This window comes from Dama dama, chromosome 22, assembly GCF_033118175.1.
Source record: "Dama dama isolate Ldn47 chromosome 22, ASM3311817v1, whole genome shotgun sequence".
Classification (NCBI taxonomy): Eukaryota; Metazoa; Chordata; class Mammalia; order Artiodactyla; family Cervidae; genus Dama; species Dama dama.
In genome coordinates, this window is record NC_083702.1 from 16,253,234 (window position 1) to 16,278,147 (window position 24,914).

General features: G+C 52.2%; 2 protein-coding genes across 6 annotated transcripts; both read right to left on the minus strand.

Annotated features, from left to right (window-relative positions):
- Positions 1-448: 448 nt before the first annotated feature.
- On the minus strand, positions 449-12,865 carry LPAR5 (lysophosphatidic acid receptor 5). 4 transcript variants are annotated; one of them, XM_061124778.1, is made up of 2 exons: positions 12,605-12,865; positions 449-4,388 (listed from the first exon to the last, which is right to left on the minus strand). In XM_061124778.1, exon 2 carries the CDS (start codon positions 4,154-4,156, stop codon positions 3,050-3,052), a length of 1,107 nt encoding a protein of 368 aa, XP_060980761.1. In that variant the 5' UTR covers positions 4,157-4,388; positions 12,605-12,865; the 3' UTR covers positions 449-3,049. The 4 variants fall into 4 exon arrangements, with proteins under 4 accessions (XP_060980761.1, XP_060980762.1, XP_060980764.1 ...); XM_061124779.1 differs by lacking the exon at positions 12,605-12,865 and adding an exon at positions 9,710-10,022; XM_061124781.1 differs by lacking the exon at positions 12,605-12,865 and adding an exon at positions 9,680-10,022.
- A 1,730-nt stretch (positions 12,866-14,595) lies between these two features.
- Positions 14,596-24,534, minus strand: ACRBP (acrosin binding protein). 2 transcript variants are annotated; one of them, XM_061124783.1, is made up of 10 exons: positions 24,417-24,534; positions 23,968-24,186; positions 23,713-23,807; positions 23,142-23,262; positions 19,605-20,070; positions 19,009-19,141; positions 16,907-17,086; positions 16,609-16,776; positions 15,453-15,536; positions 14,596-14,876 (listed from the first exon to the last, which is right to left on the minus strand). In XM_061124783.1, exons 1-10 carry the CDS (start codon positions 24,457-24,459, stop codon positions 14,754-14,756), a joined length of 1,632 nt encoding a protein of 543 aa, XP_060980766.1. In that variant the 5' UTR covers positions 24,460-24,534; the 3' UTR covers positions 14,596-14,753. The 2 variants fall into 2 exon arrangements, with proteins under 2 accessions (XP_060980766.1, XP_060980767.1); XM_061124784.1 differs by lacking the exon at positions 16,609-16,776.
- Between the last annotated feature and the right edge of the window lie 380 nt (positions 24,535-24,914).

Genomic DNA, 24,914 nt, shown 5'->3' on the forward strand with positions numbered 1-24,914 from the left:
TGATAGTAAACTACTTCACAGCAAGGTTCTACTGTTCCTTTTGTTATTGGGTCGCTAAGTCATGTCCAACTCTTTGTGACCCGTGGACTGTAGCCTGCCAGGCTCTTCTGTTCATGGGATTCTCCAGGCAAGAACACTGCAGTATGGAGAAGGAAATGGCAACCCACTCCAGCATTCTCGCCTGGAGAATCCCATGGACAGAGGAGCCTGGCAGGCTACAGTCCCTGGGGTCGAATAAAAAAAAAGAATACTGGAGTGGGTTGCCATTTCCTCCTCCAGAGGATCTTCCCGACCCAGGGATCAAACTTATATCTTCTGTATTGGTCAGGGGGATTCTTTACCACTGAGCCACGGGGAAGCCCAATTGTTCATTACAGCAGTAATTAACACAACATTGTAATTCAACTGTACTTCAATAAAAAATTAAAAAAGCAAAATGATTCAACTGTTCATCATTTCAACAAATATTTATTAGGAACTTCTTTGGCGCCAGACACTGTTCTGTATGCTGGGGATACATCAGAGAACCAAAGATCCCTGCCCCCAGGGAGCTTACATTCTACTTGGGGGGGGGGGGCGGTGAAGAGGAGACAGACAATAAACTGTAAAAGTTATAATTAATAAATAAATAAGTAAATTATATAGTAAGTTAGAAGATATTTGCTATGTGAGCTTTAATTGCTTTGGAATTCATCCACTTATCTGCATAATAAAAATACTCAAATAGAGAACTCCCTGGCAGTGCGGAGGTTAAGACTCCATGCTTTTGCTACCAAGGACATGGGTTCGATCCCTGTTTGGGGAACTAAGATCCTGTAAGCCATGCAATGTGGCCAAAGCAAACAAATTCAAGTAATTTTTAAAAGCTGTTGAGTTCAGTTTGGATAGGGCAAAATGCTGAGACTTTGGATGATGATGACATTTGGTGCCCCCAAGGCTGGAAGGGCTGAACCCTAAGGATGGAGCAATGGATGGAGCAGGTGCTAACCTGCTAACCACCAGGCCTCTTCTGGAGCAGCAGAAGGCTGCTAACCTCAGACCAGACGGAGGAAAGCTGCGCTTCACGGCTCTCAGGGAGGATGCTGGGTCAGTTCTCCGGTTTGGCCACCAGGGGTCATTTTACTCTTGTAAATCACTATCTGGAGGACTCAGGTAAAGACACAAAAGGCTTAGTCCGAACTAAAACACACAGTGGCACAGCCTGGGAAACTCTGACAGTCACACACAGACACACACACACGCACACACACAGAAACATACAGCACTGAGAGACACAGAAATGCATGCAGGACATGAGCATGTCACCAACTCCCTTGCTAATCTCACTAATAATGTCAGGGTCTTAGGCTGACATAGGGCTTCCCTGATGGCTCAGAGGTTAAAGCATCTGCCCGCAATGCGGGAGACCTGGGTTTGATCCCTGGGTCGGGAAGATCCCCTGGAGAAGGAAATGGCAACCCACTCCAGTATTCTTGCCTGGAGGAGCCTGGGGGGCTACAATCCACGGGGTTGCAAAGAGTCAGACACGACTGAGCGACTTCACTTAGGATGACATAGTGCCAGCCCAGACTCCATTCAAGAAGGAAAGAAACAGTAGGTGGCCGGTAAATCAGATTTCCATTTCCTTACTTCCAGCTTGCTAAGAGCAGTCACCCTGTTCCTGCCCTCCTGTCCATCATTCATCGGATTTACTTCCGTGCAAACTTCTTGCCTGGCTCTTGTTCTGTTCCCTTTTCCCTGCCCAGAGAAACCCCCACCCCACCTCCTCCTGAGTATTTGTGTAGCTAGTTCCACCCCCACCTCCTGCTGCAGTTCCAGGATCCCCAGATAGCGCTCCACTGGGGTAGAGCACCTACTTGCTTTGCCCCATCCCCACCCCCAGAAGCTGCAAGCCTTACAGACTACAACTGACAACTGACTTGAGCACTGCTCTTTCCCTGGCATTAATAAAAAAAACAATGTATATAATAGCCCGGGAAGAAGTTACACAAACGCTAATACCTCAGTACAGGTATGGTTCTAAAGCATGATCTCGGGATGGACTCTTTGAGAAAGTCTAAACTATTTTCATAATACTACTACTAATCTGTCACTTGTCCTTTTCACTCATTCTCTCACAAGGAGATGATGGAATTTCCCAGAGGCTTCGTAACCCTGTTGCTGTCACAGCTATTGGAATGCGTGCTTGTGTATTTTCAAGTTATTCTTTTTGATTTCTAGTATGGTTAAGTATCAAAAGAACAAAGTATAAGCAAAAGTTCTTTGGAATGTTCCATGTTTAAGAGTGTGAAAGGGTCTGAGACGAACAAGTCTGAGAACTGTTACTTTAGTACAAGAATGTTCTCCTTATTGTATTATAGGTGAAGCAGCAGATGGGGCGCCAGGTAGAGGGGGAAGAACTGAGGACCTAGAATGGAGGAGATCTTGAAGGGGGAAGAAGGCAGGACCTAGAAAGGGGAACAGGGACCAAGAACTTGGAGGGAAAACTCCTTCTAACTCAATTTTTCCCTGCCCCCAACTATCCATGCTGGACGTCAGGTTTAAATTGTTTCAAGTCACTAGACAAGAAGGAAACCAATTCAGTGAGCATCCAATACGCTTTCGTATTATTAATATTATGCCTCAGTGCTGGGTAGGCGGAGCCTCCTAAGACTCCCTAGGTCTGCTGTGGTCGGTCTAAAGGCAGGACACCCATCTTCTGCTCCATCTACCAGCTGTGGGCCGCGTTTCCTGCCCGCCAACGGCATTTCATCCAGCCTCCTGCCTCTGCACGGGCAGGTTCATAGCAACACTTTCTAGGGGCTGGGGAAGGGGTCCTCCGCGGCTCACCATCACCCCCAGTTAAAGACATTTCCAGCGGCGCTCTTCCTTCCGCGCGCCCCTGGGCCCCACACTTCGTTCTCTTCTTCATCCGGGAGTGGGAGCTGCCACTCCTAAGTCCCAGCGCCCACCCTACCGCCCCCCGGTGCACACCCCGGCGAGTCTGAGAGTGCCAGAGGCGCGGGAGCGGGGGCGAGGGGACCGCGCTCTGGTACGAACGACTGTGCGTTCAGAAGGACGAATCCTCGTGGGACGGGGTGAAGGGTGACCGGGGGTCGGAGGGCCGGAGCTTCCCCTGACTGGCGGCGGTCAGAGTAGAGGCTTGGGCCGTCTCGGCGAGCGGTTCGGCGAGCGCCTCCTGAGCCCCGTTGGCGGCCAAGGTCCTGCCCCGGAGCGGGGCTCTCAGGCCGCGCAGGGTGTTGCGGAAGCCCTCGGCGCTGAAGTAGTAGACGAGCGGGTCGAGCACGCAGTTGGCGCCGGCCAGCAGCACCGTGACCATCAGCACCCCGCGCACCTTCCTGCGCGCCTCGGCGCTGGCGGACACCAGCTCGCCGCGTAGCAGCCCGTACGCGGCCAGCGTGACGTTATAGGGCACGAAGCACAGAAGGAAGATGACCAGGCTCGCCAGCAGGAGGCGCACCGTCTTCCGCCGCCGCTGGCTCCGCGTGGCGTCGGGCCGCGCCAGGGTCCAGAAGACGCGGCCCGACGAGTAGACCACGGCCGCCAGGGGCAGCAGGAAGCCCAGCGCCTCGGCCAGCAGCAAGAGCGGTAGGAGGCTGCCCTTCCACAGCTTGTCGCTGAAGCTCTCGAAGCACAGGAACACGTCGCGGCCGTCTCTGGCGCAGGACGAGGGCTGGTGCGCCAGGATGATGGGCACGGCGAAGACCAGGATGAGCGCCCACACGCCCAGGCAGAGCAGCCGCGCCACGCGGGGCCGCCGCAGGTGGCGCAGCCGCAGCGGGTGCACAATGGCGGCGTAGCGGTCCACGTTGATGAGCGTCAGGAAGATGCAGCTGCCGTACATGTTCATCTGGAAGACGGCGCCCGCCAGCTGGCACAGAAAGTCCGGGAAGGGCCAGTAGTGCCGCGCGTAGTAGGACAGGCGCAAGGGCAGCGAGAGGGTGAAGAGCAGATCGCTGGCCGCCAGGTTGCACATGTACACGCATACCACCGAGTGCACGCGCAGCGCGCGCAGGAAGACCCAGAGGGCCAGGGCGTTGAGGGGGAGCCCGGCCGCCAGCACCACGCTGTAGACCACCAGATGCAAATGATGGATGGGCTGGTAGTCCGGGCACTCGGCCTGAAGAGACTTGTTGGCCGAGGAGTTGGCTTGCATCGTGCCACTGTGCGCCGAGGAGCTAGGCTGGGGGCATCAGGGGGCGCACCCGCATCCTAGCATCGGGTGCATCTCCAGTCTCTGGGGCCGGGGCCTGGGGGCTGCACAGAGAGCCCCAGAGCAAACGGAGGTTCAGCATGGGCGTGTGGGTTGTGGTTGCAAGGCAGCCGGCTTGGGGGAAGGTGGGGAGCAGTGGGTTGCCTTTGGTCACAGCCTCATGGGCAGTGGAGACCTGGAGCAGGAGGGAAGCCAGAAGTCAAGATAGTGCAAGGAAGGGCTGAAGACACAAATATGGATCTGAACTCCCTGGCTTCTTGAGACCTTTTTCAGCCTCAGAGCTTTCCCCTACCTTCATTCTGTGCCCAGAACGGCTTTCTGCAGCTGGCTCCATGGCACAGTGTTAAATGCACAGGCTCTGGAGTCAGACTTGCCTAGGTATAAATCTGTGCCTTTGTCCTCGTGTGCCTTAGCCACTTCCCTGGTGGTCCAGTGACTAAGACTCAGAGCTCCCAACTCAGGGTTCAATCCCTGGTGACGGAACTAGAGCCTACAGGCTGCAACCAAAAGTTTGCATGCCGAAACTAAGACCCTGCACAGCCAAATAAATAAATTTTTTTTTTTAAAGGAAAGAAAACTGACTTAATATATCTACCCCTCATTTTCCTTACCTGGGAAAAAAAAAAAAGAAAGAAAGGAGAGGGGTTCCTACTTCACAAGGTCGTTAGACCCAAGGAGTCGATATATATGAAATGCTTTGGTTACTGTTATTATCTGTTAATATCTCTCCCTTTTTCCCTTTCTTCTGCAAATGCTTCCTGGGACTTTAGAAGGTTTCAGGCATGTTCACAGTGGTGAACAAAGCAAAGGCCTTGCCCCCACCTATTTTCCATTCCACTGAAAGGAGACAGATGATAAAGAACTGGTAAATAGGTATTGGCTTCCTTGGGTGGATGGCTCAGGGGTAAAGAATCTACCTGCAGTGCAGGAGCCATAGCAGATGTGGTTCATTCGCTGGGTTCAGAAGATCCCCTGGAGAAAGTAATGGCAACCCACTCCAGTATTCTTGCCTGGGAAATCCCATGGACAGAGGAGCCTGGCAGGCTCCAGTCCAGAGCATCACAAAGAGTTGGACACAACTGAATAACTTAGCGCGCGCACACACACACACACACACACACACACACACAAATAGCTGTTATGTCAGGTGGTGAGAAGAACTGTGGAGCCCCTCTCCTGGCACCAGCCTGTTCTGCTTGCTCCCCATTATCTAAAGAATAAAGTTCAAACTCCCAAGTACAGGACGAAATGCCAGCCTCATCTCTGCTGTTGCTCCTGTGTGGGCTGGCTGTGTGGTCAGAGTGACCCGGTCCAGCTGGATGGTTCGACCTTGTTCACTCTCAGTTTCTTCTTTTGTAAAATGGGGACAGTAATAGAATGGGGGTCCCCAAAAAAGGAATGGGGGTCCTATACGCTGATGGCACACCTCAGCACAGTCCTGCCAGATGGAGGAAGGCCCTATGGGTTGAACTTCTCTGGGTGCTTCCCTGCAGACTCTGACTCGGGTGTTTCCTAGTGAGGATTCTATGATGGGGGGAGATGGTAGTTTGGTCCTAAGGGCTGGAAGGGGGCGCTTAGCCCATAGAGGGTGGCAAAGAGGCCAGAAAATACTGTGGGCTCTGATAAGACTGCCAGAAAGGACAGTCCACTGCCATCCTCAGGCAAAAGCTGGCAGACGAAGAGTGTGGCCAGAGGTAGTGGAGTCAGAAGACAGGACCTGGTCTCAAGTCCTTCCTTAATGTCAGAAGGCCACAGAAGCGACCCCTCCATTGTGATCCCCACTTGCTGTCTATTTTGTGTGTGTTGCAAAATATACAGAACTTTAAAAAATTACCATGGTAACTATCTTTAAGAGTGCAATTCAGTGACATTAAGTACAATCGCAGCATTGTGTAACCATTGCCACTATTTCTGAAACTTTTTCATTATCGCAAACAACAACTTTATACCCATTAAGCAATAACTGCTCATCCCTGCTCCCTTCCTCTCCTGGCAACCTCTATTCTACTTTCTGTCTGTGTAAATTTGCCTGTTCTAGACCCCTCCTCTGAGTGGAAGCGTAGAATTTCCATCCTTTTGTGTCTGGGTTATTTCACCTAGCCTAAAGTTTTCAAGGTCCCTCCATGTTATAGACTGGATCAGAGTTACAGTCTTTTATGGCTGAATAATATTTTCCTGAGCTTCCCAGGTGGGTCAGTAGTAAAGAGCCTGCCTGCCAATGCAGGAGATGCAGGTTCAATTCTTGAGTAGGGAAGTTCCCCTCCCTGGATGAGGAAATGGCAACCCACTGCAGTATTCTTGCCTGGAAAATCCCATGGACAGGGAGCCTGGTGGGCTATAGTCATGGGGTCTCAAAGAGCTGGACACAATTAAACAACTAAACAACAACAAATATTTTCCCATATAAACACCACATTTTGTTCATCCGTTCATTTGTTGATGGTTACTTGGGCTTTTCCATCTTTTGGATATTGTGGGTAATGATAGTGAACATGGGTGGCCACATGCCAATCTAGGGATCTTAAGGAAAGAAGTTATCTGAAGACCCTGAGCCATTATCCCAAAATACTGAACCTACACCTTTCAGTAGGAACCACTTAAATCCTTACATGGAACAAAGTTGTAAACCTAATTGTCATACATTTTCTAGTGTGTTTTTCATTTGTTTGTTTGTTCTCCTTCCAACAAGCAGTTGTAGACTCCAGCAGTTTAAGACTTGTAAGAAGCACAGCACAAGTATAAAGAAACATTTCCCCTATGAAATACCGATTTCATCAACAAAAATAATGCTGGATAGCTCTTAAACGTGCGTAAAAGCAAGTAACACCAGGTTCTCTTCCTAAAATGTGCCTATCTCCCATGATCCTTTGCTCCAGTCATGCCAAACTAGTGATAATTCTGCAAATACTTGACGTCTTCAGGGCTCTGCCTCTCGCGTGCTGTCTCTTCAACCTGGAATGCCCTTTCTCCCCTTCTCTGACTGGTAAACTCAGCCACTTTTCAGGGCCCCATGATGCCTTTCCTGACTCCTGCCCTCCCACCAGGCAGGCATAGTCCCCTCTCTGGTGTCTCCCCAGCACTTTGGACGCAGGTCAACCCTTCCTACTCAGGTTGTCATGAGCTGTTCTTGGTCTGCTCCTCCCACTCACCCGTGAACTCCTTGAGAGAGGGCCTGTGGACTGTGACTTACTCATCTTTGTAGCCCCAGCCCCTCCCTCCATAAATGTTGAGTCAAAAATAATAGCTGCCTTACTGATCACTCACCATCTCCCTGGGTGCCTTCTAAATGCAAGCTCTAATCCTCCCAGCAGCCCTTGGAGGTTACTCAAAAGTGGTCAGTGAGCAGTGAAATCAGGACTCAAACCCAGGACATCCCACCTCCAAAGTCCAAGCTGCCTCCAATAAGAACGCGTGGGTGGCTGTGAACTGGATGCTGCACCTAACTTTTATTGCTGCCTAGATGAAATCTGTGCCCATAGGTGAACGCTTTTACTTCCTTCTTTGTCCAATTGAAATATGTGCTGTTTAATAACCCACTTCCTTCTTTCTCCCACTTCAAAAATTGGTACCACGGACTCATCTCTTACACACACAAATATGCCCTCCTGACAATTTCCCCTTACCTACTGAAACAGTTTACTGCTTTCAGCTCCTCAGGTCATGTCCTGTGTATTTGTCCCATTTCCCCAACCAGATAATAAGGTCCTAGGGTGGGGATTAAACCTTTCACAGCTTTCTTCCCAAGCTCACTCACACTTCAGTCTTTCCGCTTAGCAGGCCCTTGTGATATTCACTGGCTGCCTGGCAGGAAATCTTCCCTCTGCCCTGCCATGGCCATTCAGCCTGTAATCCTGTTATAATATTTCATGTATCATTCCAACCTCTTATCACATTCCTGACTATCTTTCCCGCATGTGCAACTCAGTGAAGGGCATGTCCCTTTAGAGAGCCTTGTTTGGAAACTGCTTGTGATAAAACTTCTGTAACAGTTTACGACTGCAATTTTTATTGCTGTTTAGTCCCTAAGTCATGTCTGACTCTTTGCGACCCCATGGACGGTAGCCCGCCAGGCTCCTCTGTCCATGGGATTTCCCCAGGCAAGAATACTGGAGTCGGTTGCCATTTCCTCATCCAGGGAGGGGATCTTCCCGACACAGGGATCAAACTCAGAGCTCCAGTATCGCCTGTATTGCAGGCAGATTCTTTACCACTGAGCCACCTGGGAAGCCCACAGCTACAATTACAGTAACACTTTATCATTCTTAACCATTCTTTGGAGAATCAATAGCTCCTTACAACTAGGATGAGTGAATGAGTGAATGGATAATTCTTTTCTAAGAATCCCAAATCTCTCAGCACTTCCCTCATGGCTCAGTGGTAAAGAGTCAGCCTGCAACTCAGGAGACACTGGAGACCTGGGTTCGATCCCTAGGTCAGGAAGATCCCCTGAAGGAGCAAATAGCAACCCACTCCAGTATTCTTGCCTGGAGAATCCCATGGACAGAGGAGCCTGGTGGGCTACAGTCCACCAGAGATTTGAACAGGACTGGTGACTAAGCACACAGCACACAAGTCTCTCATCAACAACACTGCCATGTTAATGAGACCAGAATGTATTAGGTGAGCTGCTACTAAAAGGTGGAGTTAGGAATTCTTAAGAGATGCTCTCTCCTTCCTCCATTCCAAAGCCGAGAAGCCCTTGGGTTGATGTCTCAAAAAGCTACCCCTCTCCGACAGACTCACACAGAGTGGCCTAAGCTGAGCGTAGAGACCTGCCAGGCCCCTGCCCTGGTCCCCCACCCCATCCGCTTGCTTCCCTGGGGCTCCCTGTCAGAGGAACTGAATGGGCACGGTGCCAGGCCAGATGGCAGAGATGGGAAAAACTGCCAAAAAGGAGGCAAACAGGAAATGGAAGGAGGGCCCTGGATGTGGGGGAGGGGCAGCAAGGCCCTCTCCTCTGTCCTGCCTTCAGCAAGAGGTCAGGTTGGGGGTGGGGGGCGGTAAAGCAAAGAAACAGCAGCAGCTCAGAAGAGCAGAGACACCGGGACTTCATTTCACCAGGGAGAAGGGGAATCTGGAGGCCCACATGGGCTCAGCAACCTCAGCATGCCCAGAGGTCACGTGTGCACACAGCTGCACTCACATGCAAGGCCACAGGCAGGTAAGGGTGCACCAAGGGATGGGCACACAAGATCGCTAGTAACATACAGATCCGTGTGTAACACATGTGTGTGTGCACAGAGCCTCAGACAGCCAAGCCAGGGGAGGAGGGCAGGCCCAGCCCCTGTCTTTGGGACAACATCCTTAGATGGACAGACAGACGGGTAGCTTCAGGGGCACACACACAGGCATGCAGATAGTCACAAGCAGATCCCTACCCCAGGACACTGAGGGGCAAAGAGAGGCCTGGAGACTGCCCCTCCAGCATCCTGGCCACCCCCCCACACACACACACCATGCACAGACCAGAGTATGCGTGGTCACTCTCCTCCTCACCTTCTCCGTCTTTCAGCACACCCGGGGCCCAGATGCCTTGTGTCCCTGGGGCCTCTGGGACCGGCCCCACTGCCCTCTGAGCTGGGCTGGGCACCACGCTTTGCTGAGATAAGTCAGCGGGGCAGGGCTATTTTCTGCCCTGGCAGGAAGTGAGAATGGAGGATAAAAGTGGACAGGAGGCTAGATCATGATCTTTCCCTTCCTCTCCTCCACACAACTGGCCCGTGGCGTCCACCCTTCTAGCGCCTGACCAGGGATGCAGAGGGGAGCTGAACAGAAGGGGGGTGGGTGATTTGGGACATTGATGGGGGCAGGGAGGGAAGACAGACACCTCCAGCTTCCTCCTGTCTGCTACCCTCCCCATGGGCTTCCTGCCCCCCTCCCCCCCCCAATCTCCCCGCCTCTCCGAACATCCACCAAAGGCCTTGCTCTCGTCACCTCTTCTCCTTTGGAATCTACCCCTTCGGAAATTTGGAAAGTGGGAATCTTCAGTCTCTTTATCCTTCTTGCCCCAGAAGACCAGCTCTGAATAGCTCTGGCCTACTTTTAGATTTGGGCAGTCAAAAGCCCATCAGCGTTTCTCCCCACCCCCACCCTCACCACACACAGTGCGCCGGCAACCAGACCCGGGTAGCTAACTGAACCCACTTCCTCTCCTGCTGCACCCTGGCAGCCACGAGAAGATTCAACCTCTACCCACAGACACGTGTGATTATGAAGACTCTTAAGGCCTGCATGTTCAGATTCCCCAAACGGATGCAAACTGTACTGAGCGTCCAGAGGAAGCATGACGAAGTCTAAAGGCTTTATGAAAATCTCTGTCCCAGAGTTGCTCTGGAACACAGATGAATCCTGCCCATCAGCTTGTCCTGGGTCTGGGGAGTCTGTGAAAGTGACTGATAGTTGCTCAATCTTTTCTGACTCTTTGCGACCCCAGGCTCCTCAGTCCATGGAAGTCTGCAGGCAAGAATACTGGAGTGGGTAGCTGTTCCCTTCTCCAGAGGATCTTTCTGATTTAGGGATTGAACCTGGGTCTCCCGTATTGCAGGTTGATTGGGGCAGTCTGTAAGGTGGAGATAGTACCAGATCACCAGGTTGAGTGGATGGCCTCCTCCTGACCCAGGGGTCATGGTCTTCCGCTCTACGTGTCCTGTCTAACCTCCATCTTCCTTCCTCTCTGGTCCAGGCCTGCTCTGCTTTCTGCAGCCCAGATCCTGCTCCAGCCTCTCCCCACCCTTCCCCTCTTGGCCTCTCTTCCAGTTCTTCCAACATCATCCTTGGCTGCATCTTTTCCCTCTCTCTAGTCTCACCCCATCTCTCCTTTCTAGGAAAAGGCCAAAAGTTCAATGATTAGTTGCCAGGTGAGTGGCTGTCACCTCCCCACCTGCATACATTTCTCCACCCTGCTGTCAAGAGCTGGAAAAACAGGAAACAAAGTCCCGATCGCTCAGGACTCAGATGGGATCAACTCTCGGCAGCCCTGTGCTCTAGGTGGTCCTTGCTTTGGGACTTGGCTGGGTCCCACAGACTCACAGAAACCTCAGGAATCCTTTGGATTCATGGACCTGGCCCTGCCCTTGGGCAGCACTGAGTGTGTGTGGTGTGGAGCCCTGAGGCCTCTGCGGTCCCTCCCCGGGGGCCTGGGCTTGGGAGGCTTCTGAGCTGCTGGGGTGCATGCTGAGGGACATGCACATGGACACAGACAGGGACACAGCCGGGCTCTGCGGTCTCTGGGTGGCCAGGAGGTGAAGCTCAAGGGTTGAAAGTTTCTGCTTCTGTCTCAACCCAACCCTTGCCTCCAGGTCCCCTTCGGCGACAATCTCAGCTCACTCTGAAGGGACCAGAGATGCGACCTCCCCTTCCCATCAGGGAGGCCCCCACAAACAAGGAAGAGCCGCCCTCAGTGGTGTGACACACGGGTGTCAGGGGGCCTTGCTCTCGGATTTCCCTGGTGGTCCAGTGGTTAAGCATCCACCTTGCAATGCAAAGGACACTGCTTTGATCCCTGATCTGGGAAGATCCCATGTGCCTTGTGGCAACTAAGCCCCTGAGCTGCAACTACTGAAGCTCCACGCACCTAGAGCCCATGCTCTGAAACAAGAGAAGCCACCACAATGAGAAGCCTGTGCGCCACAACTCGAAAGTAGCCCCCACTCTCTGGAACCAGAGAAAAGCTCGTGTGTAGCAAAGAAAACTCAGCACAACCAAAAATATATAAATAAATAAATATTAAAACAAAAACAAAAGAAGGCCCTGCGCACCCTCAAATATGACCCCCACCCCGACCCTGTGCCTAGTATCTGAAATTTTGTCCACTGCGTGACACTCCGGGACCACATTCTACCAGACCTGGCAGGACATTGGAGACGTCTGGCCTAAACATCTTATAAAGAAAATGCCCTGGATGAAGGCAGTGTCTCTCAGGCGCCTCTAAGACACTGGAGTTGGCTGGGAAGGTCCCTATGAGAGCAGGTCTGTGCCTTGAACCCGCTCGGGAGTTTAATCAGGTCAAGTCACTGTCACCAGCCTGGCCCTGGATGAGTGGGTGTTGGACATTGTCTTATCTGAGAATGGGAGAGGGTTGGAAACCATCCCCAGAGGGCCCTCCATTCCTCTGGGGCCCTGGGACCCAAAGTTTAGTGTGAGAGTAGATGAAGGGGAAGACCCAGCCCCCAGGACAGACAGGTCCAGGGGCTGGCTTCATGCTCCAGAGCATGTCCTCTGTCTGCTGTCTGCCTGCCTGAGGTCGCCCCTTTGAGCTCTTTATTCAAAAAGACTTCCCCAGGCCCAGGGCCCCCTCTCACCTCCACTCCCACCCACGTCCCCCAATTCTAAAGGAGGGGTGCTGTCCTTGTGCCCCTCTGAGGTTCAATCCCACCTGTGACGCCTGCTTACCTGTGCTCATCGGTGTGGCTCGCTGCTCTCCCGAGCTGGCTTCTGCCTGCTCTGGGCCGGGCTGGGCTGGTAGGACCTGCTCCCGGTGGTGGGACACACCCACCTCAGCAGATCTCAGCAGATCCCAGCACCCTGCACGCACCCGCACCCAACCCCGAGACAGCGGGCAGGGAGAGAGACAGAGGAGGAAGCGGTGACCTCAATGCCTTCACAGTTCGGCCAGAGAAAAAACCCCAGCAGATAATGGCACCTAATGCAGCCCCAACCCTCACCCACTAATGCCCCCCCCCCCACCCATCCCTCTCACACCCCTTGAAGTTTCCGGGAAGCCTAGCTGTCACACCCAGTACCACAGATTTCTAATGACTAACCCCAGCCTCTTGCTCTCCTGCCAGTTCCCCATGGCTGTCTCGTCTCTTCTGGGTTCCAGCAGATGGTTTTGCTCTTGTCACAGGTGGCTTATACCTCCCTCTGTGTGTTTGTGGGGGTGGGGGAGCAGGACTCAAGACAACCCCTAGTCTCCGTAGCCTGGGCTGAGCCCCCTGTCTTCCAGATCAATAGGGCCAGGCATGTTGTCTGCGCTCAGTGCAAAAAAACAAAACAAAACAAAAAAAAAAACATGCTTTGAGCCCTAGGTAAAAAAGGACATTGTGGTTGAATGTGTATGGGAAACACTAAGTCGAACAGGTTTCTCTATTACAGGGTTTCTCAGGGTCTTAAAAGATTGACCACGTGTTGATAATAAAAGCTGGGTAATGAGGGCATGATGGTACATAGTGATTATGTTAGTTGCTCAGTCGTGTCTGACTCTGCGACCCCATGGACTGTAGCCCACCAGACTCCTCCTTCCATGGGACTCTCCAGGCAAGAATACTGGAGTGGGTAACCATTCCCTTCTCCAGAGGGTCTTCCCGACCCAAGGATCGAAACGGGGTCTCCTGCGTTGCAGGCAGATTCTTCACCGTCTGAGCCACCAGGGTTGCATTACTCTATATTTGTGCACACTTGAACTTTTCCCTAACATTTTCTGTTAAATGCTATATAGTTACCCACACGTGTGTGTCTCCAGAATATGTTTTGGGAGATCCGTTATTTTTTTTTGAAAGATTTTTTTTTTAATGTGGATCATTTTTATAAAGTTTTATTGAATTTGTTACAATATTGTTTGTTTTTTATGTTTTTGGTTTTTCTGGCATGTGAGATTTTAGCTCCCCGAACAGGGCTCGAATCCACACCCCCTGCCACTGGAATGCAAAGTCTAAACAGCGAGGGAAGTCCCCCAGGTTATTTTTTTAAACTTTTAAAAAAAGTTGATATGTTTTATTTTCATTTTTATTCAGTTCAAGAATTTTTTTTCCTCTTTTTTTTTTTTGGCCACGTGGCATGTGGGACCTTGTTTCCCCGACCAGGGATCAAACCTGTGCCCCCTGCATTGGAAGCATGGAGTTTTAACCACTCGACCACCCGCGAAGTCCTGATCCCAGGTTATTAGAGGCCGATGCTGGAGTCACATCTCCATGCACACTGTCATGACGTGGCTCCACCACATTTGGACCACTGGGCCCATGACTGGATGTCAGAGCAAGGGCTTCCGGCCCAGTTGCTTCCTCCTTCCTATAAATGGCAAATTCTGCTGTACTGCCTGGGGCTGGCCCCCTGGGGACACAGTCTCATTCAGATGACCCTCCAGAGGGACAGTCCTACACTCACATCTGAGATCATGGGATCAGAGCTTCAGAAATGGAGACACACACACCCTCATGGCCCACACGGTCCCCAAGACACTGGCCATGACTTCTGTCTCCTCAGTCTTCTCCTGGCACAGGACTGCTTCCCTGAGAACCACCCCCAGGGTTCCCTTGCCAAAGATGGCTTCATAAGTGCCAGCGATTGGAGGACTGACTCCCTGGGGGCTGGGGTTGGGCAGGCCCAGGAGGGGATCACAACTAAACCAGGCCACACAAGTTAAAAATAAACATTTTATGTACAGACATCCTTTAAGGTGGGCAGAGTTCCCATCACCGACCTCTCTGGGACCGCTGCCCCAACCCAAAGGACACGTGATTCGGGCCAAGTGAGAGACAACCCAGGGTCTGAAAGCAATAGAGTGTGGGAAGGGGTAGCGGGCGGGGAGAGGACAGAGTCCAGCTCATCCGGCTTGGCCAAGGGTCAAGGTGCTAAACTCCTGGCTCCATCGAAGCACGAGGTCCTCACTCTTGTCCTGAGTCAGGACGGTGTACGTCTCATTCTGCAGACATCTCATGCGGGACACCTGCCCGGGGTCCGAGTGGGAGAGCCAGGAGCCAGAGGTGTCAGAAGTCCAGACCCCGGGGCGGGGGCGGGCGTGGTTGCAGGGAGTGCAGGAAAAGTCAGGGAAGGCGGAAGCTCAGGTGTGGCTTTTTTAAAAAGCAGCCAGAGACACCACATAGCCCGACCCCCTCCTTTTAGAAATGAGGAGCCCGAGGCTGGAGAGGAAGTGACTTGGCTCAGACGACTCGGTGAATAAGAGCAGCAGGCAGGACTGACACCTAGACCTCTCCGACCAACCTGGCTGGGGGTTCTTCCATCCCGGTGTGTCCCCAGGGCCTCTGATCAGCAGCCTCCCCTTTCCACCCCCATCCGGGAACCCTTGGCCTGGGGGCCTGGGAGAGCTGCTCACCTCCTGGCTGGAGGAGTAGGGACAGAGCTCCGGGGAGACACACCTGCTCCTCACACCCCCACCCCCATGCTCAGATGGAAGCCACGGCTCGGGGTGTGCGGGGGAGGTGGAGAGGTGGCCAGAACAGGTCAGCGTGCAGTGACCCATGGAGGGGCTGATGGGGGGGGGGGGGCAGTGGGAGGGGCTCACCTTCCGGTCCCTGTTTCTCATCATACACTGCTGGCTTTTGAAGGCACAGTAGTTGGGGTACTGCACATATTCCGTGTCACAGATCTAAGGCAGGAGTGGGGCATGGGAGGCAGGGGACTTCAGAAGCCTCAGAGCCCTTCAGAGCACCCCCCACGGCAGAAACCAGGGCAGAGAAACAGACCCTCTGCACCGGGGTGTCCCCTTCAGTGTCAGCCTCGGTGTCTGGGAAGAAGCTGGGAGCTGAAACTAGGAAGGGGCTGCTCTGCTGGTCAGCAGGCTGCGAAAGCAGCTGAGGATAGGACCGGGGAAGGGAGTACCAAGGCTCCAGATCGTGGAAGGGTCCCAAGTGGCAGTCCCATCTCAGGGAGTCTCCTGGGGACGGCTTAGGATGGAAGAGGTGGAAGTGTTTCTAATGTGCAACCCTGGGGAGAGCCATTTCCCTCTGTGGCCCTCGCCACCCCACCCATAAACCCAGGGGAACAGCTGAGATGGTCTGAGGCACTGTCCAGCTCTAAGGGCTCAGGAAGAAGAGCTAGGCGGAGGCCCTTCTGCTCAGCTAAAAGCCCTTTCTTAAGTGGCCTCCACTTGTCCTAGTCTTGATTTTTTTCTGTTAAACTACAGAAGGCTGGGGGTGGGGTGGAGGGGTGGTGCTGGCTCTTAGCTACAACAGGTTGACCCTCAGGGGAGGTGACTTTGCCGGAGGAGGTAAAGCTGATCCCATTGAGAGGGAAAGCACTGGAAGATTCAGGAAGGAGCCTACAGACTAAGGCAGGGAAGCACTGGATCACCGTCAGCAGCACTTCAGGCATCACCCAGAGGTTTGTCTTAGGAATGAGGCCTCCCACCCCCACCCACCGAGGGTAACTGGCAGAGCTGGAACCAGACCCATCTCGTGCCCCCAAGTCCTGTACCCTCCGGGCTCCCGGATTCCTAGTACTTTGCTAAACACAATCCTGGTCTCCTGGGGGCCCAGGGGAGGTGGAGGTAGGGTGGAGGGTGTTGGGGAGCGGGGAGGGGAGTCTGCTGGAAATAGGCAGGAGGCTCAGTGAGGAGCAGCTCTCAGAAGCCAGAGCCCTAAGACATCCCCCGCCACACATTCTAGGGTTCCCCAGAGCAAGGGACCAGGAGGAAGCGTGGTGAGCGGGGTGGGGCTGACCCTGGTGGGAAAGTCTCCATCCTGGAAGCTCAGGAACTCAGTCTGGAGCCAGCTGGCCACTCGGTTGTCTTCGCAGCCCTTAGTGGCCAGCCGGGCACACCAGAAGTCCATGCGCAGCCCGCCGTACAAGTCCAGCCCGTAAAAGCGGCCCGATTTCAGGCTCCCTATCTGTGGCATGGGGCACAGGAGAGAGGTGGGTACCCTGCTCACCCCCCAGCCTCCAGCTGCCCAGCCCTGCCTGAAGCCCTACCCCCCATCCCCACCGCCGCCACTGCAGCCCGCCTGGCTGGGTCGGTACCTGGGTACCGATGGTCATGCTCTGGGAGGCGAGCAGGGGGCTGACGAAGGGTGTTTTGTGGGAGCTGTCGCACTGCTGTCGCTGCAGGTTAGCCTCCGAGTGGCACTGCTCCAGCTTCAGCGAGCAGAAGTCACAGAGGGTACACGCAGCTAAGTGTCGCCGCCCCAGGCTGTCACAGACCTGCGGAGGGGTGCAGCTGAGGGCCTGAGGCTGAAGTCCCACACCCCCACAGAATGTCTTCACATTAAGCCTTTTCCAGAAGCTCCTCTGGCTTTTCCTAAACCCCCTCCCCAAGGTCCTCCCCTCAAGGACCTCCCATCAGCTCTCTATTTCTTTCCCCTCCTCCAGGATGGTTAACTGCCTCACAAACAATCTTCATCTTCCTGCAGGTGACACCCAAGCCTCTATCATCCATTCTGATCTCTTTCCTGAGCTCTGAATCCCCATGGCCAAGTGCATGACAGATGTCTAACTTCTCTTAACTGAAAAAGGCTCATAGTCCTCCCTTCCTCTCTGCTAATGATAATGCTAATATTTACAAAGAGCTGGCACGGTGCTGTGCGCCATGGCTGATAAATGCCTGCATCTTATTTGGTCTTCCTAGTAATAGAATAGCTACTAAGCATAGCTCCATTTGCCTGCCCAGGAAATTGAGGCTCCCTGAGGCTGAGTCACTTGCTCAAACACACATCGAGTGCATGATGGACCTGGGACACTGGTCTGGCTGCTTCCTACTCAAAAACCCAGGTCCTCTGCTGGAGCACCTGGGTTCAGAGCCTCCAAGTTCTTGGAGGACCTTCTTGGATATGGAGCTGCCCATCTCCCTGCGGGGCTCTCCTCCCTGAGCGAGTCTCCTCAGGAAGATCTCGCTAGGCAGGATCTCCAGGCTGTCCCTTCAGCGCATCACAGTGACAGAATCTCTTATGCTGCCTTGCTCGCTCCTCATAACAGCTCATGGGGGAGGCATCATCAGGTCCCTAATCCCAAATCATGACTGAATTCCCCTTTCCTACCAAATGAAATACAACTGCTTCGGACTGCCATTCGGGATTATTCACATCATGGCCTCTTTGACTCTGTTTCCAAGTAAAATGGGCTCCTTACTATTTTTTCAACCAACCCCTAAAAGCCAGTGAGCTCTCCATTAGTTCTGAACTTCCTACGTTCAGTCCACCTCCGCCAAAAAATAAGTCTCTTTCCACCATCTACCAACCCACACTCCTTTTGTATAATGTGACTCAATCTCAGCTCCCTGAGGGCAGGAGAAAGAGTTAACAGTGTGCTCATTCTTGGCCCCTCTGGAATTTCTTCTCTTTCTTGCTTCTGAACCTTTGCACACACTAGTCTCTCTAGCAGGAACCTTCTACCAACCCCTTCTTCTGCCTGGTTAACTTCTTTTATCTCCAGGTCTGAGTTTAAACATCAGTTCCTCTAAGAGGCATTCTCGATCCTGCCCCAGCATGACTTTTGCGCTCTCCATCTGCTCTCTGCACTTTGGACTTATCCGTCAATGCGTCGATCCCTGTCACACTGGTCTCTCTTTCGTCTCTCTCTCCCAGTGGACTCCAGGAGGACAGGGGATTGGATCTTGCTGCACTCATCGCTAAAATACCTAGGACAGAATTGCTAGTGTCTCAAATACCTAGTCAGATCAATATCTGTTGAAGAGACAGATGCACGGAGGGCATGCCAGCTATTAGCACACATTTGCTAACTTGTGCTTTTGGAAAGTCCCACACTTCTTAGGAATAGAATTTGCTAGGTTCTGAGGACACATAGAGATTGGGATCTCTCTACAGAGCCCTGGAATGGGTTCTAGGACCCCTCCTGGAAGAAGAGCTGCATCTAAGGTACAGCCACATCCTGCAGTTGGTGAACTGGCTCTGGACATGACTCAAGCTTAGCGACTGAGCCACAGAAGGAATTCTGGCCAGGAATGCATTCCAGACTGTCTTGAGCCTCCCTCCTTTTAGGGGAGCTGGAAATGTCTTTCCAAGAAGGGGTTCTCACTTGAAGAGTTTCTCAGGTTTTCTGTGGTCCTGCCCATCCTCTACTCCCTAGGCCCATGAACTTGGAGCCAGTGAACAGCTTGGTGGGCATACCGACATTCCGAAACCAAGGATCTCATTTTCCAAGTACTGCCAGGCCTTGGCTGTCGGGGTTATGACGCAGGTGTTTTCCACAATCGAGTAGCACAGGGTCAGCAAGGCCTCCACGTGGGGCAGCTGTAGCAGGCTGCAAAAAGTCCAAGATGGCACCGCTGCAGGGGATGGGCCGGAGGGCGGGGCAGACAGCCATGTCCACTCGCTCCCCCCTGCCCTTACCATCTAGTCTTAGTCACATGCATTCAGCATGCTGGAGGTGGCCTTAAAGGCCTCCAGATCAACCGCCTCCTTTTACAGATGAGGAACTGAGACCCAGAAAGGGGAAATGAAATTTGCAGTGCTCATCAGAGGCAGAGAGAAACCCAGAACCCAAGTCTGGTAGCTCTAGCTTCAGGGCTCACCCCATGCCAGGTAGAGATGGGCATCTAGGACAGTGCTTAAGCCACAGGGCAGGTGCGGTGGGCAGCCGCTGGGTGCACCTAAAGCCCAAGCAGATCTGGGTGGGTCTAAGGCCGAGGCTGGCCAAGTGGGCTTCTCATCCCCAAAGGCAGGAGGAAGGGTGGGGCTGGTGGGGGAGACAGAACTTCCAGTACCTGCCAGGGCTCTGGGATCTCCAGATGGTCTCCCCATCATACACATCATTCATTTCATCCATCTCCTGCGCCGATCGGATAAGCTCCTGGAGATTCTCCATCAACATGGGAGTAGACTCCACTTCCCGCACCCGGGGAGTGAAGGAGAAAGGGTTGGAGGACACAAGTTCAGACGGAAACTTGGGCTCTGGGTCTGCCTGCAGCCTAGACACCGACTCCAGCGCCTCCTCTGTGCCCTGGCCCTCCTCCTGCTTCTCCTCCTCCTGCTCCTCCTCCTGCTCCTCTTGCTCCTGCCCTTCCTCCTGCTTGTGCTCCTGCCCCAGCTCCTGTTTGTGCTCCTGCCCCTGCTCCTGTTTGTGCTCCTGCCCTTGCTCCTGGCCACCCAAGGACAAGGAGGACTGGAGCAGCTCCTCCACGTTGCTGTTCAGCCGCTCGGGCCAGGGCTGGAAGACCTGTCGTTCGGTGGCTGCAACAAGGTTTGCGAGGGACGGAGACAGAGAAGGGAAAGGGATGGTTAGGCTTCTGGCATTCTGTCTTTGCAGAGGGACACACATAAATACATAAATGCACACAAACACACACATAAGCACACTCAAAACACACAAACACATAAGCACACACATAAACACATAAGCACACACAAACCAACACATAAACATATAAGCACACAGACACACATAAACACATAAGCAGGCACACACATAAACACATCAGCACACACAAGCACAGAAGCACACACATAAACACAAAAGCACACAGACACACATAAATACACACAAACACACATAAACACATAAGCACATACAAAACACAAACACACACATAGGCACACACATAAGCACAAACACACTCAAACGCATAAGCACACACAAACACTCATAAACACATAAGCACATACAAACACATAAGCACACACACAAACACAAAGGTAGAGGAAAGCAGCCTAAACTACACATGTTTACACAACCAATCATAAAAAACACAGGCAAGAATACAAATATCAAAACAATAGTACTATGTGACGGTGGTGGCAGTGTTACGGGCCCCCTTTCCACCTCCCTCACAAGGGGTCCTCTTTCCTAACCCACTTCAAATACCACCTTTTGTTCCTCTCACTTAGGAAGCACCAAGTATTTTGAATACCTAGCAACCAATCCTTTCTGGAGTGAAGATGTGAGCTGAGAAAGGTGCCAGAGGACTTCTCAATGCAACAGTGTTTTGGGGAGCAAGGAGAAATCAGTTCAGGGCAGAAATGGATGTAATGTCAGAAAACATCCTTTCTCAAGATTACTTTGGCTATTCGAGGTTTTTCGTATTTCCATACAAATTGTGAAATTCTTTGGTCTAGTTCTGTGAAAAATACCGTTGGTAGCTTGATAGGGATTGCATTGAATCTATAGACTGCTTTGGGTAGAATAGCCATTTTGACAATATTAATTCTTCCAATCCATGAACACATGTTTACACAACCTGTTTCTCCATCTGTTTGTGTCCTCTTTGATTTCTTTCATCAGTGTTTTATAGTTTTCTATGTATAGGTCCTTTGTTTCTTTAGGTAGATATACTCCTAAGTATTTTATTCTTTTTGTTGCAATGGTGAATGGTATTGTTTCCTTAATTTCTCTGTCTGTTTTTTCATTGTTAGTATATAGGAATGCAAGGGATTTCTGTGTGTTAATTTTATATCCTGCAACTTTACTATATTCATTGATTAGCTCTAGTAATTTTCTGGTAGAATCTTTAGGGTTTTCTATGTAGAGGATCATGTCATCTGCAAACAGTGAGAGTTTGAGAAAGAAGAATGGAACTGGAGGAATCAACCTGCCTGACTTCAGATTCTACTACAAAGCCACAGTCATCAAGACAGTATGGTACTGGCACAAAGACAGAAATATAGATCAATGGAACAGAATAGAAAGCCCAGAGATAAATCCACGAACCTATGGACACCTTATCTTTGACAAAGGAGGCAAGGATATACAATGGAAAAAAGACAACCTCTTTAACAAGTGGTGCTGGGAAAACTGGTCAACCACTTGTAAAAGAATGAAACTAGAACACTTTCTAACACCATACACAAAAATAAACTCAAAATGGATTAAAGATCTAAATGTAAGACCAGAAACTATAAAACTCCTAGAGGAGAACATAGGCAAAACACTCTCCGACATAAATCAAAGCAAGATCCTCTATGACCCACCTCCCAGAATATTGGAAATAAAAGCAAAACTAAACAAATGGGACCTAATGAAACTTAAAAGCTTTTGCACTACAAAGGAAACTATAAGTAAGGTGAAAAGACAGCCCTCAGATTGGGAGAAAATAATAGCAAATGAAGAAACAGACAAAGGATTAATCTCAAAAATATACAAGCAACTCCTGCAGCTCAATTCCAGAAAAATAAATGACCCAATCAAAAAATGGGCCAAAGAACTAAACAGACATTTCTCCAAAGAAGACATACAGATGGCTAACAAACACATGAAAAGATGCTCAACATCACTCATTATTAGAGAAATGCAAATCAAAACCACAATGAGGTACCATTACACGCCAGTCAGGATGGCTGCTATCCAAAAGTCTACAAGCAATAAATGCTGGAGAGGGTGTGGAGAAAAGGGAACCCTCTTACACTGTTGGTGGGAATGCAAACTAGTACAGCCGCTATGGAAAACAGTGTGGAGATTTCTTAAAAAACTGGAAATAGAACTGCCATATGACCCAGCAATCCCACTTCTGGGCATACACACTGAGGAAACCAGATCTGAAAGAGACACGTGCACCCCAATGTTCATCGCAGCACTGTTTATAATAGCCAGGACATGGAAGCAACCTAGATGCCCATCAGCAGATGAATGGATAAGGAAGCTGTGGTACATATACACCATGGAATATTACTCAGCCATTAAAAAGAATTCATTTGAACCAGTCCTAATGAGATGGATGAAGCTGGAGCCCATTATACAGAGTGAAGTAAGCCAGAAAGATAAAGAACATTACAGCATACTGACACATGTATATGGAATTTAGAAAGGTGATAACGATAACCCTATATGCAGAACAGAAAAAGAGACACAGAAATACAGAACAGACTTTTGAACTTTGTGGGAGAATGTGAGGGTGGGATATTTCAAAAGAACAGCATGTATACTATCTATGGTGAAACAGATCACCAGCCCAGGTGGGATGCACGAGACAAGTGCTCCGGCCTGGTGCACTGGGAAGACCCAGAGGAATCGGGTGGAGAGGGAGGTGGGAGGGGGGATCGGGATTGGGAATACATGTAAATCCATGGCTGATTCATATCAATGTATGACAAAACCCACTGGAAAAAAAATAATAATAATAAAAAAAAAAAAAAAAGAAAACATCCTGATACAGGAAAGCCCTAACTTGTATTAAAAAAAAGTAGGCTCTCCCCTTATGCAAACAGCTGACCAAGGCTACCTCCAGCAGCTCACCTCCCCAGGTCCCTCCGGTTGATACCTTAAGCCCTGGGTTTGGGGACTCCGGGGTGAGAGGCTGGCAGGGTCTCACCTGTGATGTGGGAGGACATGGAGGAGGTTGCCGTGGTGGGTGACAGCACTTCAGGTGAACTGTCCACCTCCTTGAGGGTGTTGGGTGAGAGGATGGAGACTGGCTGGGAGCACCGGACCCTCTGCAAGGAGAGAAGCAGAGTGGGAATGCCTTTCACAAAGGGCACATTTCCACTCTGCCTTATCCTCCGTCCCCAACCCTCAGGTCTCCTCTCTCACAGTTCCTGGGAGGAAATTAGGGGACATGGCCCTGAGTGGAACCCTCTAGATCTGAGACAGGGTCCCCTGCAAAATCAGACGCCCTGCTGGCCCATATTCCTGCCTTCAGGCTTTTACATTTGACTTGAATGACATCACTGTTGGGAGGAAAGGAAGGGCTTCTCTCTGCCTCCTCCCATCCCTCTCCCTTACTTTTCTGGCAATAAGGGGATTGGTCAGAGTCTGAATGCCCAAGGAGAGACGGTGGGCACATATAATCTGGGTGCCTGTAGGCCAGTGACCAAGAGGGAGGACCTAAAGATGCCCTGGAGCCCCTCCTCAGTGACACCAGGTTCAAACTGTCTTGACCTCACCTTGGCGTAGTAGACATGGTTGGAGCAACGATACTGGGTGAACTGGCAGAAGGACTCAAACCAGGAGGCGTAAGGGAGGTCGGAGCAGACTGCGCCTAAGGAAGGGTGGGGCACAGGTGAACACAAGGGTGTAATCCCTCCAGGAGGGAGGGCGCGATGGGCTCCTGGGGTCCGGAGAGCCAGGCACCCGGGCTCAGGGCCCAGGGCCATCCGTCCCCTCGCCCTGGGTCGAGGGAGCACAGGGCTGGCCCTCACCATCCGGCACCAGGCCGTGGTTTTCATACTGGTCTAGCTGGACGAGGGTGGGGTTCCGGCAGCCGTGGGTGGCGCGGAGCCGGCAGGTGGTCTCCGCCTTCCAGGTAGGGGTCAGCAGTGCGAAGAAGCGCTCATACTCCGTGGGGGACAGGGGGCTGCCCGGCGTGGAGGTCGAGGCGGCGTCCTGGGCAGGGGCCGGTGCCAGAGGCAGGAGCAGCACTGCGGGTCGGGGACAGACCACGATGGACCCCTCTCCGCACCCGCCGGCCGGGAACACCCACCCCGAGAGCGGGGCGTGCCCTCGGGGACTAGGCGTCTGGCCGCCAAGCTGGGGTGAGTGTGCGTGGGGCTGGGGCGGGGGGAGGGGGCCGATGGGGAGAGGCTGGAGGCGCCCCGGGGGAAGGCGGCTTGGAGACGGTGGAGAGCTCCCGGGACGGAGGCGCGCTCACCCCTCAGGAGTGAGAGAAAGGTGCCTGCGGCGAGATGCCTCATGGCCCCAGACGGTCGCCTGCGTTCCCCGGACCGAGCGCCTCTAACGGGCCAAGCCTGGGAGAGCAGACAGGCGGGCGGGCGGGGCCGCGGGGGGCGGGGGTGCGAGACCGGTCGACGTCACAAAGTGAGGGCGGGGAAACTGATGCGTGGCTGGCCTCGGCCAGAGGGCGGGGGCGGGTGCCCCGTGTGTCACATCCCGGCTCGAGGACAAGGACGGCCGGAGTGATCTCGGACTCTGCCCGGGGCTTGATGGCGTAGCTCCCGTCTGTTCTTTACCTTTTTCTTTACCTTATTACCTATCCCATCTCCAAGCTGGCCCCACACACTGGACACTGTTTTTCCCCCTACTTTACAATCTGGCCTTCCAGATGTGCGAGTTGGACCTTAAAGAAGACTGAGCACTGAAGAACTGATGCTCTCAAACTGTGGTGTTGGAAAAGACTCTAAGAGTCCCT